Below are 18,111 nucleotides of genomic sequence, written 5' to 3'. Positions count from 1 at the left end.
GCTTTTCCACTTCCTTGCCAGCCCATGTGGGCCTCTGGCTAAATGCCCTTTGCTCCCAAGTTTCCATGGGTCAAATCCTCTGCCAGATTTATCTCAGTGGCTCTGAGTCAAAGAACCCTCCTCTGGTTTTTCTATCAGAAGAAACCTCTCCTCTCTGACTTTATGTATACCTCCCTGGGGGAACTTACCATCTTCTCCCTCATATTTTAGTAACTCAAGTGCGACTCTGTTTCCCCAGTGTACCTTAGGGCAGGCCTTGAGGTCAAGGGTTCATGTCTCTTTCTTTGTATACAGGCTCTCGCATGGGAGCTTGTGCACATTAGCTCCTCAGGAAAGACATGTTGAAGAAAGTCATGAGTGTGGTTTCAGTAAGACCATAAAAAACAGAAATAAGCCTGTTCTGATTTCACTCTTAGAAACTAACCTTAAAAATGCATATAATAATCAGAGCAAGAACAAAGATCATGGATATTAACCTGAACTGTGTTCATCAACTTTCACAAGTAATTCTGAGTCACATCCCTTATCTGCATCATGGGTATGATTCTGGCCAGGTGCTGACTTTGATAAAATTTTCTCCAGATTATGAGAAATCCAGTCAAATATACCATGTCACATAGTAGTTAGTAAAGGACAATTCATGTTTGAGCATGGGCCTCAGTTACAGCACAAGATCTGTCCAGTTTTAACATTTATGTTTCTTAACACTACCTGAAGGTCCTGGTTTTGTTGCCTCTGTGCAAGTTTCCAATTCCACAAGCAGAACCATGGCTCTGTGCTTACAGAGTGTGCCTGCCGGATCCTGCCCCAGTGGTGCAGATGCGAAAAGGCAGGCCTGCACATGACCTGGCGAGCAGCAAACAGCGGCCCTAATGTGCGGAGCTTCGGGGTTTAGACTTGTCAAAATAAAACATTGCACAGAGAGAGAAGTGTGTTCTTTCCAAGACTTCCTGGAACTCTTACAAGCCATAGATACATACGCAGAGCAGCTGTCTTTTGTTCCAGTTAGGGCAGTGGTGGGGAGCCGGACTCCGGCAGGAGAGTGGCTCAGGTTAGCTAGGTGTCAGGGAAACCTCGCTGGTAAGACAGAGGGCTGCTTCTGGTGTGGAAAAACATTAGGTCAATCGTTAGGCCCACAGATATACACTGCCGAGACGTGAGAAATTATGAGCTGGGAGTGGGGAGAAAGTCTTTTTAAAGATTAAGAAAAAAAGACTATTTAAAATGTTTATCAGCAAGAGTTAACCCATCTCTGACGGTGAAGTTCCCAGAGACCTGAAGGTGTAGAACTTCTTGGAGTTAAGCTGACCGGCCAGTCACCATGATCTACAAATGGGGAATCAGACCAGCACTGAGGTTAGCAGGGCAGTTGGCCTAAAACCCGGGCTTTGGGGCCCAACTCCAGTGCTTCTTTAATATTGTGGATGGAGGGAGTAGCAGCTGCTGGGAGAGATTTTAGTTGTACAAAGATGGAGTTAAAAAAACATAAATGGGGCTGGTTCCTCTGCTGACTTCATTGAAAACATACACACCCACACACACACACCCTCCAAGACCAGCATGAATCCCTCCATAAAGCATATCCTGTAGGCTACTCACCTTGCTTGTTGAAATAGAACCCCAATAAGATGGGCAGAAACACCATTATCAAGAGATTTGGACACTTTTTTTCACAGTTTCTCTTTGTCATTTCGTAGTACCTCCTTAAAATGTAATAAGTGAGGGAAAGAATTTTGACCTAGATTAACAATAAGTAGAGAATAAAATAAGTACTATGTCCAACAAAAAGTAGGGAATAAACTAAGGAAATCAATCCATATTGTGAAGTAAAAGTAAAACATGGTACATTTTTTTTGGTATAATTAATGTACACTTATATGAGCAACATTATGGTTACTAGACTCCCCCCATTACCAAGTCCCCACCACATACCCCATTACAGTCACTGTCCATCAGCACAGTAAGATGCTATAGAATCACTACTTGTCTTCTCTGTGTTATACTGCCTTCCCCGTGCCACCCCCTACATTATGTGTGCTAATCGTAATGCCCCTTTTCCTCCCTTATCCCTCCCTTCCCGCCCAACCTCCCCAGTCCCTTTCCCGTTGGTAACTGCTAGTCCATTTTTGCATTCTGTGAGTGTGCTGCTGTTTTGTTCCTTCACTTTTTTCTTTGTTCTTATACTCCACAGATGAGTGAAGTCATTCGATACTTGTCTTTCTCTGCCTGCTTATTTCACTGAGCATAATACCCTCTAGCTCCATCCATGTTGTTGCAAATGGTAGGATTTATTTTCTTCTTATGGCTGAATAATATTCCATTGCATATATGTACCATATCTTTATCCACTCATCTACTGATGGACATTTAGGTTGCTTCCATTTCTTGGCTATTGTAAATAGTGCTGTGATAAACATAGGGGTGCATATGTTTTTTTCAAACTGGGCTGCTGCATTCTTAGGGTAAATTCTTAGTAGTGGAATTCCTGGGTCAAATGGTATTTCTATTTTGAGCTTTTTGAGGAACCGCCATAGTGCTTTCCACAATGGTGGAACTAATTTACATTCCCACCAGCAGTGTAGGAGGGTTCCCCTTTCTCCACAACCTCGCCAACATTTGTTGTTGTTTGTCTTTTGGATGGTGGCCATCCTTACTGATGTGAGGTGATGATATCTCATTGTGGTTTTAATTTGCATTTCTCTGATGATTAGTGATGTGGAGCATCTTTTCATGTGCCTGTTGGCCATCTGAATTTCTTCTTTGGAGAAGTATCTGTTCAGATCCTCTGCCCATTTTTTTTTTTTTTGTTTTTTTTTTTTGAGAGGGCATCTCTCATATTTATTGATCAAATGGTTGTTAACAACAATAAAATTCAGTATAGGGGGGTCAACGCTCAATGTACAATCATTAATCCATCTCAAGCCTAATTCTCGTCAGTCTCCAATCTTCTGAAGCATAACAAACAAGTTCTTACATGGTGAATGAATTCTTACATAGTGAATAAATTCTTACATGGTGAACAGTACAAGGGCATTCATCACAGAAACTTTCGGTTTTGATCATGCATTATGACCTATAAACAATCAGGTCAAATATGAATATTCGTTTGATTTTTGTACTTGATTTATATGTTGATCCCACATTTCTCCTATTATTATTATTATTTTTATTTTTAATAAAATGCTGAAGTGGTAGGTAGATGCAAGATAAAGGTAGAAAACATAGTTTAGTGCTGTAAGAAGGCAAATGTAGATGATCAGATGATCAGGTGTGTGCCTATGGACTAAGTATTAATCCAGGCTAGACAAGGGCAGCAAGACATCCACGGATGCAGAAGATTTCTCTCAAAGCAGGGGGGGTGAGGTTCTGAGCCTCACCTCTGTTGATCCCCAAATTCTCACCTGATGGCCCCCCTGCGACTGTGCCTGTCTTAGGTTGTTCCTCCCTTGAGGAATCTTACCCGTCTCTGGCTAACCAGTCATCTTCCGGGGCCATACAGGGAAATGTAAAGTTGGTAAGTGAGAGAGAAGCCATATTGTTTGCAAAGGTTAGCTTTTTACTTCTTTGCAGATTTATGCCCTGTGGCTTCTATGCCCAGCACTTGTCTCGAGGTATCTTTACCACCTGGAGGAATTATGGTACTCGGTAAATTCGATATGAGGCACGAATTCTATTTAAGGGTTGTAATTAGGAAGGAAGAAGAAAAGCTATAGATGTAGCATATGAAGGAAACATGGGAGGATTGATTATTTCTTTGACATATCTTCTTGTATAGTACCTTAAGTATGTATAGGTTTTAAACTACTAACTAATTTGCACACACATATTAACATAATAGGAATACGGTGACATAAACAAAGCAAATCTATAATTACCATCCATCTCCAGTGAAGCCAAGAAAACCATTTAGGCACCCTAGGCATTTGTGAAAATTTATCTATGATATGATCCTCTGCCCATTTTTTAATTGGGTCATTTGTTTTTGTTTGTTGAAGTGCATGAACTCTTCATATATTTTGGATGTCAACCTCTTATCAGATATGTCATTTATGAATATATTCTCCCATACTGTAGGATGTCTTTTTGTTCTACTGATGGTGTCCTTTGACACAATGGTACATTTTTGCATGCATTGATACTTGTTTTAAAAAATAGGGACAGTGGTTCATTTAACAAACGTTAGTCGGGGGTCTCCTGTGTGCCAGGCACTGTTCTGGGCCCTGAGGATCTAATAGGATACAAATAGACACAAGCCTCTGTCCCCCAGGAGCTTATATTCTAGAAGGAGACACACAGCTCACTCTCCCTTAAAATACTGTTCTTAAGAGACACTTCCCCCCACCCCAAGTTTTTGGTGGCAATTGAACTAAATTGGGAAGTTGATATTATCTCCACTCACATATGCATGTGATTTTAATGAAAGTTGCTCTTTGGTTTTTAGGGAGAAGAAAATGGCTTTCCTGATAGTACTGGAGATCCCCTTTCAGGTAAATGATTGACTCTAAAGATATCTGGGCTTCAGTAATAGCATTGCTGAACTAAAGATAAATTTTGAGAATATGTTTATCATTAACCTGTAAAATCTGTATTGCAGAGCAGAGAAATGTCCCAACCACATGCTTTGGTGAGCAACAGGAAATCTTAGAAGTGTTTACAAAAGCCTTCAGAATATTTTCTCTGTGTTAACCTATGATCTTGTGAGGGGTTCAGTGGGGTTCTCATGGGAACAAGTTAGGATTGGGCCACCGTCAGCATCGAGCAGAGACTCCGCCTTCCTCCCAGTTCCTGAGCTGTGGCCTTGGTGGAGAACTTTGCCAGAAGAGAGTGTGGGTCTCAGGCAAAGCAAGTCTAAGTGGGGAGGGCCAACTTGGCCTCGTGGCCTGCATTTCCTCTCTGCTCGGGTGCTCCAGCAGTCAGTGGGGCACCCGACATTAGGCTATGTGCTGTTTCCTTTTCTGCTTTTAGTGTGTTTAGTCAAAGAAATATGGAAGTTTTTCCCCACTCCCCACCTCTTTTAATATTATAAGACAGAAACTCTGGCAACGTTTAGATTTCCTTTCAATTAATAATGGGGAAAACAGGGAGTGAGCATTAAAATTAGCTACCAAAATAATAATTTAAAAAAATGAAAACCTCACCAACATTTTAAAACACATATTGAATGACCTGGGTTATCAGGGTTTTTTTTTTCTTTTTCTGGGGGGTGGAGTGGGGACCCTAAAAACCTTGGGATAATCTATTATCAATCCCAGACTGCCCCTGAGTAACCATGCTGCAGTCAGAACATGCAGTGCATAGTCAACTTTTTTGTTTCCTTAGAAATGTGAAATTAGCAACAGTTATCTCTGGGAGGTCAGATTCTAGGTGACCTTTTTTTCATTCAACAGATTTTTTATTTATTAAAGACCCACTGTGTGCCAGGCTCTCTAAGGAGACCATGTGGCAGAAGTAGAATTCTGGGGGACAGAAGTTGCAAGACTGGTCCCCATTCAGTCACTACCTGCCACTCTGATTAAGGAAACCGAGGAAGGAATTGAGTCAAATGAACTTCCATTGGAGCCTTCCCACCAGGTTTCAGGGACAGGCCAGACATCCCAGGTCACATTTGGACACCCCACTGGAGCTTACCTTCCTTGGACCACACCCAGAGGCTAGGACTGCTGGCTAATAATTATCCTTCTTGTACAAATGCTGCAGTGGACACAGGCTCAGATTAGAAGCCCCTCCCTGGGAGGAGGGGAAAACATCCTTGCCTACAAAGGCAATTTTTTCTTTCCACTATCCTGTATTTTAAAAATGTCTAGTGTGAGCAGGTGTCAGAAAACTCCCCCACCCAAAACTTCAGTCTGTATATATAAATGTTCCTATAACAAATAGTCAGATGCAGGCAAATACATCCAATGCATGGTGGAGTAACCAAAGAAACCCCTGGAAGGCTAACTGTGATTGGCCTGGGCAGTAAGAACATAGTTTCTTTTTTCCATATGCTCATCCAAATTTTCAGACTTTCTGTGAAAGCACATATTCTTTTTCTAATTAAAAAAAAGTTCTGTATTGAAACTTTTTAAAGACTAACACTCCCCCCCACCAACACACACACACTAATGTGAAATGTCAGCTAAAATGAAAATGGATAAAGTAAGTTGTTTAAGAATATCTATAAACCCTTCAAGGCCTCTTATAAGGTCCTTATGAATTATGAGGTCCTCATTAATAGATTAATCAAATTTAGATTGCTTCTAAAAAATTTTAAGTGTGTCAAAATGAAAAGGAAGACTTTCAAAGAGAATAAACTCATAATGATGGCAGGTAATATCATTGAGAGAAGAAACTGGGCTGTTGAGGGCAACACCTATAACACCTATTGCGGTACTTTGCCTACAGGAGTGTTGTGGTGTTTGTTTGGATGGGTTCAGGGTGTTTTTCATAAAAAGGGTATGAAAAAACATTGACTTGATGGCTTACCCTTTGGTGAACTGGCAAAAGCAGATCCATATATTTCATCTTTGAGAGTTAGCAACTTAAACAGTTCACTTTCATTGTTACAGACACTAATTTAGCACTTGCTGTGTACCAGGCCGTCTGCTAAGCAGTTTGCAAACATGTTTAGTTAGGGAAGAGTGCTCCGGACAACTCGGACATATTTTCTTCACCAGGTGCATGCCACAGAGGCAGTGCTGGGTTCTGTGGTCGGTGTTCGGGCCCGCAGGTCCTAAGTGGGATTCAAGCCCTGGGCTCGCTCCCATCCTGCACACAGGCTGCCTCCCCGCAGGTCCGACATACCTACAGTACACACAGAATGCTTGAGTGTCACACAGCAGGGTGAAGGTCAGACCTTCAGCTGCTTAGATTGTCTTTAGCTGGATCAAAGCCAAAGTTCACTTCTACTGCCTCAGAGTCCTTCTTTGAGCCCACTGAAATGCCTTTCACAAAAGCTTGCTACTTTCCCTCCATCAGAAAAGCCTCGGGCCTTAACTCAGAGCCTGGCTTTTATTTAGTTCTTGTAATTTGAAAACCTTAGTTATCCATGACCTAGTTGATGGTTGGCTATCTTGCCAATGGGCTTCAACCCCGGGCAAGTTCACTATGGATTCAGTGTGACCAAAGAAAATGACAGTAAAACATTCTTGAGGTGAAGGGGTTATACCCAACTTCATTTCCATGGTAGCAGGTCCGTCACTAAAATCCCATTCACTCAGAGTGAGTCTGCATGCAGCAAGCCCGTCTCTGCCTCTGGGCCCCTCTGCCTGCACAGCCATCCTCAGGGCCCCTCTGCCTGCACAGCCGTTCTCTGGGCCTCTGTCCTTGGCACTGCCACCACTCCAGCCTCTGCTCTGCTCTCCTGCAGCCTTGCAGCCATGCCAACGTGTCCCCCAGAGCACTGGGCAGGGCTCTTTATATAGTCAGTAACAATGTACTGCCCATACAGGTGTAGTGAGCTAGCCAACTAGGGCCAGGTGAGAATCCTAGCCAAAGGAACCTTCGTTTTATCCACACTGGCTAAAAGAAGCAATATGGGGAGGGAGGAAGGGGGTGCACTACACTTAAACAGGAGTGAGAAATGACAACTGACAGTCTGTAATCAAGGAGAGAAAAAGTTACAGTTCAAAATCAGCTACTACTAGAAAAGTGAAGTCCCCTTTGTGGAACCTTGAATATAGGAGACTCCCCCCAACCCCAGAGCATGAAAAAAAAAGATTCATAGTGATGCCCTAGATTAAAACAGCAGCAGATGAGTTCAGTTTGCCCTGTGAAAGAAGACATTAAAGTTTTACAGTGTTCTCATACAAATTTTCAAAATGAAAACATTAGGCATTGAAGGAATAATGCTCAGTGAGTTTTTTTAAAAATCCCCCAAATTGGAAAAATTAAAACCCCCTTCTTGTACCCCTTTCTAGAGGCAGTAGATTTCACAGGGACCATGACACCTTCTGCACCTGTTCACAACAGGTACCAGTTATTCAAGGATGACTTTCTGACGACCTTGGATAGTTCAGCACTTGCCTAATCTAGAACTAATTTCCCTATAGAAATGAATGTAAAACAGGATTTTCTTTTCAAAGTAGGTCTGTGAAGTGACACTTTGGTAATACGTTTATGTCACATAATTTCATAATTCAAATTCATGTAAAATTCTATACAAAATTTTAACCTGGGTCCTTATGTAAGAGTTTCCTTCTTTTGAATGCCTTTTACTCTCCAGTTTTGTTTGATGACAAAACTGTCCCTGCATGATTTACTGGCCTGTAAGCATCTAATTTGTCAGACTCCCCAGTGCTGCCGCCAATTGGATGTATCCTTAAAAAGATGTTTTAGAGAGAGAAAATGAAATCTATTGTTTTCCCTTTGGTTAAGGGCTCAAACGCCCACCAAAAGCCGTTGGGCTAGTTCCTTAGTGGATAAAGATAATTCATCATTTTCCAGCTCATAGCATGTAACTTCCTCCCTCTGAGGAATCATGTGGTGTGCGCACTCCAGTGGTTTATCAAAGCCATAACCTGGCATTTTAAAAATACTTATTTCCAACCACACTGGAAACCACACACACGAAAAAAAGCATGAATTTGCACCCTTAATAAACCTACTGTAGAAGTACTTGATTCTGTTTTTACACTTGTTGGTATTTTGTGGGCTCCAAATCTGATCATTTCTAGACACCAGAGATGTTATTCTATTTCAGAACCACAATATTTTGCTGTTTGCAAAGTTGCCAGCATAAAATGTTTACTATTTAATTGTTTGAACTAACTCAAGGCATAGTTATCCTGGGGAACATTATGTTAAATGATCTGAGAGCTAGCAGTGGTCCTGAGTGCATTGGAGGGAAACACCCGTGTGATAACAGCTCTCGAAAAACCAGAGTGTACAAGATGAAACAGCATCTACCCTGCAGGGAGACACATTAAGTCAATCTGTGATCTGCTGCCAACATCCTGACTGGAACTGTTTCCTAGGCTCAACTAATCACGACCTTTGTGAATTCTGAATCTTGTTCCAGTTCTCAATTAACTGTTAGTTGACTGGTGTTTTATAACCTGCCAGCCCAAACTTAAGAATTACTCTGCACCATTGGACACGAGCTGTTTCTTTCCATTGTTTTCAATGACATAGACATAGCTTGCCAATGAACATGCTGGATTCCTGAACTCTCTTTACGGTATCATGTAACATGTGTAAGAGAGAGGATGACAAGTAGGAGAGGGGCAGAAAACACTCATTCATCTGCTTGTGAGTGTGGGCAAAGATGATCTGTCCGCAGACTCTTAATCACCAGACAGACATGGTATTTCTCAAAGAGAAGGAGCTCCAACTGCAGATTCCAAAATCTAATTTTGGCAGGCCCTTCTGACTAAGACCTTACTCTTAAAGACTGGATGTCTTTAAGGCTGTGTTTTTCAATTTCAGCTGCACATTAGAATTCCCAGGGGGGCTTTATGGCCATGTCCTGCCTGCACCTCAGGCCAATTAAGTGAGACTCTTGGTGCTGGGACCAGACATCAGGATTTTGTAAATCTCCTGGGGGGCAGGGGGATTCCATCCTGCAGCCAAGGTTGAGAACTGCTGCTTTAAAAAAGGCTGTTGGTTTTGATTCCCCACCCACAGCTACTAATTCTTTGTTGCATGCTCACCATGCGCTGGGATGAGGCTTTAACGGATGATCTCATATAATCCTCTCAACAGCTTTGTGAAATAGATATTGTGATCCCTGTTTAGAGAGTGAGGACATGGCCTCAGCAAGCTCGGTAACCGGTCCAAGTTGCACACCTGCATGGTGTTAGCTGGTATTGACAGTCAGTTGGCATGCTCTGAAGCACTCGTTGTTAATCTCTAGGGTATACCATATACTCCTTCTCCATAGCAACCAGTAATCTGTCTTCTGCCTTGTGTATTTACTTAACACTAAAAAAGTTTGAGAATTTCTAGAACTCTCCATAGGCTGCCCAGAGGTTTCTAGTTCAACTAGTTCTCTAACAAAAGTCATACTCTTCATTCATTTAATTTGCTCAACAAATATTGAGTGCCTCCTGTGTACCTGGAATGAAGTGGAATCAGACTTCAAAGTCCCTTTCCTCTTTGAGTTTATATACTAGTTGGGATGACAGACAATAAATACAACCAAGTAAGTAATTGCATCCTTCTTACTTGCAGATTATCTATTCAGACTCTTAATTACCAAACAGACGTGGTATTTCTCAAAGAGAAGGAGCTGTAATTCTGAAATCTAATTTTTGCAGGCCCTTCTGACTTAGAACTTTCTCTGTAGATATCATTAAGGCAATGGTTTTGAATCCTGATTGCACATTAGCCAAGGCTGTGGGTGCTTGGAGGAAAATCAACAAGGGTAAAGGGATTTGATTTTGCCTGACATGGGGAGGGTGCTGCTTTAGGTAAGAAAGTGCATGGAGACCTAAGTAATGCAAAGGAGCCAGCAATGTGGATATCCAAGGAAGGAGAACTCTAGGGGAAAGAACTAGCTGGTGCAAGGGTCCTGAAGCCAGGCTGAACTTCATGTTAAGTGTGGGCAGTGAAGAGCAGTAGAGAAGGTGAGCTGGCAGAAGCCAGACTACATGGGACTCTTGTCTTCCCAGTCTCCTTCACAAAATAAATATAAAATTAGTATCTTTAAATAACATTTCCATGAGACTGGACAAAAATGCTTTTGCATCATTTACTTCAGTTAATTCATGAGATATAGGAATGATTATCTTCTCCACTTTAGAGATGAGGAATCTGAAGCCCATAGGTGTCAGTGCCTTGAAAAGTCAAGCTCTAGGAAGTTAGATCACTGGGAATTGGAGCCCATCTGAGACAGATTGGGGGGATTCAGGGTTAGCCATGGGAAGTACGCAGTGCGGGGATGGTAAAACATTAGGACTCTATAAAGAACAGTTAACGGTGATGCTAACAAAGCACTGAGATATTTGGCCCTTCCTCCTCTGCTAAATTCTTTCTTTGTTTTAAGCCAGTATCAGACTGGACTTACAGACAGCAAGTATTTCCAGGATTTTGGCCTCTGCAGTAAGAAGTCATCATAAATTAATGGTGTGTTCCATTCTTGCCGTGCATCAGAGGAAAATACATGAGTGTCAAAACATGGCTAGGCGAGGACCTTAGTTATGAGACACTCTAAGTGAATTTTTATATACAGTGAACTTTTGTTTCAATAGTGCTCTTGTTTCCTCCCCAAATCTAGAATCAGTCCATCTTTTTGTATTTTAAAATCAATTTTGTACTGTTTTCCACCAATATCTGTTTACTGCCAGAAGATACCAGCAACTTCCTCTTGCCTTCATTCACTCATATAGCAAGTAATTTTTGAGCTTTGGCTGTGCAGCAACCCTGTTCTTGTCATTTGAGAGACATCCAAGAATAATCCCATTTTACCCCATTTCTAATGGAAACTTCTTTAGTCCTATGTCCCTCTCTCCCCATGATTGTTTCTTCCCCAAGGCATCTCCCAGAATGTGCTTTTTGTGTACTACTGCATGATAGGTATTGATAACAGGGTGAGACAAAATGTATTTAATAAGGGAGAAAAAATGTTTCTCTGCCTAAGTCCCCCAGAGAGCTAATTATAATTCATGATTCTAAAAGGCAGCTTTAAGTTTGCTAAGTGTTGGAGGTTCATGTATATGGTTTGTCATTGTGTCATTGAAAATACAAAAGGAAAATGTGATAAATATGAACTGATAGATAGTCGATGTAATTGTTCAAAGAAATAAGGTTCTCCTACACTAGAATGCTTAAAGGAGCTTCACAGAAACCTTCCTGACGATTTTATTCTTGACACTAAAGGAGAAAACATTGCCTACATGGGATCTTACAAGGGTATTAACCGGAGAGCACGTGCAGACACCAGTATGTGTAATTCTGGATTTAAGAGATTTAAATCCTACTTTATTTTTCTGCAACATTGAAAAAATATTTTAAAGTATCCAATAAACACAGTAATTATATAAAATTAGGAAATATCCATTGTTAACATTCGCATTATACGTACTTCTAGAGTTTTTTTCTATGCCTTTGAAAGTGTATATAATATAAGCCTTTCATGGATATGAATGACTGTATTGTTTTTATAAAACCAAATTGTACATACTCATTAGTCACCTGCTTTCTTTTCCATCTGACAGAATATTGTCCATTTGACCCTACATTTACAAAGAGCAAAGGAAATTGCAGAAGTTCCCTTATGCTCCTCTTTTAGTGAGAAACTATCTAGAAAGTTATTTTTCTAAATAAACTTATGTCCCATCATGCTGCTAAGGCTTCACATCTTTATACATCATTATGAATGTAGCTGAAGAACCCTCCCTGTATACATAGAAATGTAATTCAACATTTTAATAAGTGGTGGAACACGCTGCAGAGGGATACAGATCTCCCTTCTCAGGGCATTTAAGGACTCACGTGGAACAAGAAAGCCGTGCAGCATATTTCCCTACAAGGCAGAGTCAGGAAATGCGAACACTGGGATGAGACTGAGTGAGCCTGCACTCTAGGCAGGAGACAGGAAGATCTCATGGAATGGGTACATCTGAGGGGGCTTTAGAGTGTGGATGAAGTTCAGCAGCAGAAGGGAAGTTCAATAGAGGAAGTTCAGGAAGAAGGAGAGGGAAAGAAGAGAGAAAATACCAGGAAAGGCTTGGAGGTAGAAAACTAGAAGGTATACTTTTTCCACCTGTGAAATTGACAAAAGATTTTTTTAAACTAATACTTGGTGCTGACAAAGATGAAGTGAGAGAAGCACCATCACTGTATCCTGGTTGGAGTATAAAGTCATGCAGTCTTTATTTCTGGAAAGCAGGTTTTGGCACATGCATTGATAGTTTTAGAATGCTGCACCTTTTGGCCTAGTAATCTCATTACTGGTGAGATGATTAAAATGTGGCCAAGGGTCTGCATTGAATTGTTACTCCTTGTCATGAAAATTTGGGAAGACCCTTAAATGTTCAATAGTTTATACAAGAATCAATAATTGTACATAATTTCTAAATTTTCTATGCTGAGCCTATGTTAGTTTTTTAAAATTTAGGCTTTTAAAATAAAAAATGGTAGGTTGTCTATTCAGGGAGCAGAATAGTCTAGCTTGTCTGGGTCACAGGTTGTTTAAGGAAGTCATGGGAGATAAGGCAGGAATTATAGCATGGGAGCTCCAACAGAGTAACTGGATGCAGTAAAGAGTCTAAGGACGCCAGAGGGCTGACTGCAAATATAAATAGAGGGTCAGATGCTTTTGGTGCACAGGGGGAGAAGCTTTAGTGCTGTTTTAGGTCCATCAAGTGGAGATGTCATCTGCACATCATGAGGATGTGGTCAGGTCTGGAACCCAGGAATGCAGGCAGGACTAATCATTCATTTATTCACTCATGCATTTGCTCACTCATTCAGGAAACACTGGGTAAGCATTTACTATATGCCAAGGGCTGAGTGGGTCCTGCAGATGCAAAGAGAAAGAGGCTTCCATTCTTGTGGGATGGACTTGTAGAGGTTGTTGGAAGTGGAGATGACCAAAGGGAGAGAATGAGGAAGGGGTAAGGGAGGAACTAGAGCACCCCCTTGTCACTCCCAAGGACTCTGTGATGAGACAGGCTTGAGTCAGCTTGTCAGGCAGATAGGAAATGGATGTGCCTGGGACATAGTGGGATGGCCTGGGGATATGGGTCTGGTTTGGCAGAAGGCACCATCAGGGAGGAGGGAGCCTGCAGTGCAATGTCCATTGTCCAAAGGGGCAAATGTGTCTTGGACCCAGTTCCAGAGGCTGTCATTCCCCAGAGTTACTGGTGTGATGGGGATATTAGCAGCTTTGGGAGGTCCAGATGATCCTCAAAGTCAGGTGGGGATCTATGTCTCTGCCCTGCATTTTTCTGTTCAGACAGAGCTGGATTCTGGCCAACAGGTGGAGTGCAGGGAACTGGGTCCAGTCTTCACAAGGTTTGGCGGGAATTAGGCTATATCAGATGTTACTTGAAGCCCAAAGAAATGAAGGTTAGAGATATGGTGATATATTGAGGCAGCAGGATTTCAATTCTCCCTCTAGAAGTTTAACAGTAAATAAATGAAAAGAGAAGCAGCTTCAGCAAGCTATGACACCAGAGAAAGGTAGTTTGAGCTTATTTTTTATGATAGAAGAGCTCTTGTTCATATTTGCGGATAAACTAAAGAAAATCAATAGAGATGGGTGGCTGGGATGAGGGGAGAGGAGATATTTGTGGAAAAAAAGTTATTGGAGAAGGGAGGAAGGGGTAGTCTCAAAGGTGCAAGTGAAGTTTGGCAAATAGGGATGCTCCATTGTGCTAAGCTAAACAATATATTTGTTAATGTAATACACTGATTTGGTTATGGGGAAAATATTGCACCACTAGAGAAAGTTTGGTAAAGGGAAACATATTAAAACATATTAAAACAATAATTATTAATATTCTTCTACATTTCCTTCCTAGTAACAGTATCATCAAGTTTTTACATAGTTCTAATCATAGAGTACATACATTCTTTACATCTTGCATTTTTCACTTACCACTACAGCACAGGTATTTTCTCGGTTGCTACGTAGTCTTCATAATTACTGAAGTAATATTCCATCAAGTAGTACAGTAATTTTTTTCACTAGTCACCTTTTACATTTAAGTGGTTTAAAAAGTGGGTAATATAAGTAAGACTAATAAATATATTCATTTATATACATATTTGAGGTGATCTCCTTAGGCTAGAGTCCCAGAAGTTGTATTAAAGGTCAAAGAATATGAGCATAATTTTCATGGTCCTCGTTATCTTTTAATGTGTACTTGCCTCTAAATTGCTGGTTCTCAACCTCATGATCACTAAAGTCCCTTTTTCCCCCAAGTTCTTTACTTTCCCAACTTGGGAAGTCCATGGGTCCATGGTCATCCTACCTCCCAGAGTTCTCCCAGCCGGTGATCTCCAGCACAGCATCTGGCTGTTAATGTCCCTAGTCAGGGGGCTTGGGAGAGCCAGCAGGGTGCAGAATTTAAGTCACTCCGGTTGCTATGCTGTGCAGACACTGTTTACCCCTTTATCATAAATAACTTGCCAACACTTCTCACCTACTAACTTCATCCTCCTACTGCATGCTCCCTGGCACTGAAATGAGTCAGAAGAGGACTCCTGGTGAGGGTCGCCCTCCCTCTGGGCTGGGGTCACACTTCTTAGTGAAGCTCAGCTCAGAAGCCTCCTGCTCATCCCCGCTGTGCATACCTTAGGGTGTTGGCTCCACTTCAGAGGCAGCCCCATGGGTGAAGAAAACACAGATAAAGGCAAGGGTTGATAAGGTGGCCATAAATTTAAAAAGTAAATTTTCTGGCATTATCAGTTATCACTCATTTTCAAATATGCATGTGGAGTGGATATTCCAGTTTTTGGTATGTGTGTGTTTGAAGGCCTTTTAGAGAACCGTGCAATCCTTTACACCCTAACATGCTGTGTTTGGCATTAAAAAGCTGTCAGGGCTGACTTATAACTTGGAAGGGGTATGAGTGGAGGGGCAGGCAAGTATGGGCTGGTTTATCTGGGGCGGCAGAGTCTGACTCCCTCTGGACTGGTGATCCCTCAGAGAGAGCTCTGTTCATCAGAGCCGGCAGTGTCACAAATGCACATTGTAAGCCACAGGGAGTCTCAGAAAAGAAGGGAAAGTGACTCCACGAAAACTTACTACTGCTTGCAGCAAAGCAACCCATCCTTAGCTATAAAGAACACACTATTGTGTGAGTTTATAGAAATGAGTATCCTGAAATATTCCTCTAAAAGATATGCTGTATTATTCTTACACTGATCTCTTGGCAATTCAGAGGAAAAGAGAGGGTGAAAGAGATGAACACATAGCTTAGGGCTCTTGCTGACGTGTGGACCGTATTGTCTGTTCCTGCAGATGTAGGCAAGGACCAGTCCTGCACGGAGAACTGTACCTGCTCCTCCTGCTTGCTCCAGGCCCCCACCATAAGTGACTTGCTCAATGATCAGGACTTACTAGATGTGATCAAGATAAAGCTGGATCCATGTCACCCAACAGTAAAAAACTGGAGGAATTTTGCAAGCAAGTGGGGCATGCCCTATGATGAACTGTGTTTTCTGGAGCAGAGGCCCCAGAGCCCCACCTTGGAGTTCTTGCTCCGGAACAACCAGAGGACAGTGGGTCAGCTGATAGAGCTCTGCAGGCTATACCACCGGGCTGATGTGGAGAAGGTCCTGCGCAGGTGGGTGGAGGAGGAGTGGCCCAAGCGGGGGCGTGGAGACCACCCCAGGAACTTCTAGCTCTCAGCTTCTTCCCATTGGCCTCCTAGGACCTTGAAGCAACCACAGGTGAAGGAGGAATGTGAATCTGTTCTCTTTTAAAAGTTTAGGATAAGAACGGGGAAGAGCGGACTTTCGTTTTTCCCAAAGCTGGTGGTTTTTTGGAGGTATTTGTTTTGGTGGTGGATTTTTCTGTGTCTAGTATTGCACATCTGTTTTAACTTAATATTTGCATCTGGAATTGGGAAAAATATTTTGTAGACTCATAGAGGGACCAGGACAAAAGCCTACAATCAGAATGGATTCATGTCTTGATGAAAATAAAATTATCCTTTCTCTTAAATACTGCTGAAGACTGAAATAGGGACTAAGATTATTGATGGCCTCAAGGAATTGTCATGCACAGGGTTGTTGATGGTCAACGGCACTCCCACAGCACAGAAGAAGCAACCTGGAGAAGCCCCCCGATTGATCTGTGTGCTCATTTTTTTGTCCTTAAGTACTTAGTGGATTAACAAGCTGTCGGTATTATGTGGTGATACCCTTCTGAACATATGTGTTGTCTTTCTTATTCAAATATTTTTATAATATGTGCACTATTGAAATGTCATTTGCTCAAGTATTTTTGAAAGAAATATTAAAAACCTGATGATTATTGGGAGGGCAGTGAAACAGCTTTTGAGCAGGGTCCTAAGGACCACGGGAAATGTGTTTGGCCAAGTGTACACAAAATGCCCCTTTGTTACCCATGAGTTTTTAAAAATCAGTTTAATATTTACTTTCGCATCTTTTATGTAAGCTGAGTGTTTCACTCCTGAGATGAAGCTCAGTTAAGAAATAGACAAAAGTCACCTGGGCCACAGGTGAAATGTAAACACCTCTACCAACTACCATCCCAGCTGAAAATGACTCATTAGCACTATACAGCAGCAGAGCCGAGGGGGGATTCCTTAGTGGTGATTCTGGGAGGGAAGATACACGTTAAAACTAAGTTTTAAAAGATTTTAAACCAAATGAAAAATGAGGTCCAAAGAATATCTAGTGTTCTATTTGATGGTTTGGGGGAGGAGGAGTTTAGGAGCTCTGAGAGGCTCTAAGATCAGATTTTCTATGTTTGGGGTTGTGGGGGAGAAGGAGCGAAGCTTGGTTTGCTTGTTAATTTTACAAAAGCTATTTGGTTTTAGCTGTGGGTTTAGAAAAGCAAGGAACTTCATTCAAATTGGGGAGATTCTGTGTAAGTCCCTGATAAAATAAGCAAAACTGATGAATAACATTGATGAGAGTACAAGAAAGATTAGGATTAACTCAAAAAAAAGTTATTTCCTCAACCACCACCATTTTTTTCCAATAATGGTTACAGTGGTTTGTATTAGGTTGCTAATGTATAAAGTCAGTTTCACTATCCAATGTAAACTCTAAACTAGCAAAATCTCCTATGGAGTCTTATCTCGTAACTTCTGATTCTGGGTTAATCAGTCCCAACTCATCTTCCCTTGTCAGGTTTCTCAGATAAAAGATGTACTTAAAGTAATAACAACCAGTAATAAACTGTAAAGATTTTAAAAAATAGATTCTTTTGTAAACTGATGTCCATTGAGGTGGTTGTTTAGTTTTTATTGTCAGCCATATTCCAGGCACTCTACAGAGCTTTTAAGGGGGCTCTAACCATCTAGGAGTTTGATCTTACGTACCATGTTCTCATTAAGTTACATGTTATGTTCTTGTATGTGAGCCCAGAATTTACTATGGGAAAATACAGATGACCTTTTGACACTTGCTATTGACATGTTAGGAAAATGGAACCAAGAGGGTCGTGATTAGTTTACGTGGTATTAGACCCCCAGCAGTCAGTTGGTCATC

General features: G+C 41.5%; 1 protein-coding gene across 4 annotated transcripts in view; it reads left to right on the top strand.

Annotated features, from left to right (window-relative positions):
* EDARADD (EDAR associated via death domain) overlaps window positions 1–18,111 on the top strand; it is a 91,694-nt gene that overhangs the window by 40,958 nt on the left and 32,625 nt on the right. For 3 of the 4 annotated variants that reach the window (XM_037007308.2, XM_037007307.2, XM_037007310.2), the window contains 2 exons: window positions 4,442–4,487; window positions 15,890–17,838. In XM_037007308.2, coding sequence (XP_036863203.1) covers window positions 4,442–4,487; window positions 15,890–16,272 — 429 coding nt within the window. In that variant the 3' untranslated portion in view covers window positions 16,273–17,838. Of the gene's footprint in view, window positions 1–4,441; window positions 4,488–15,889; window positions 17,839–18,111 lie in introns of those variants that run through there. The other variant, XM_073241259.1, reaches the window with a different exon arrangement.

The sequence above is a fragment of the Manis javanica genome, chromosome 7 (assembly GCF_040802235.1).
Source record: "Manis javanica isolate MJ-LG chromosome 7, MJ_LKY, whole genome shotgun sequence".
In the NCBI taxonomy this organism is placed as follows: Eukaryota; Metazoa; Chordata; class Mammalia; order Pholidota; family Manidae; genus Manis; species Manis javanica.
This window is presented reverse-complemented; position numbering and strand designations above follow the sequence as displayed.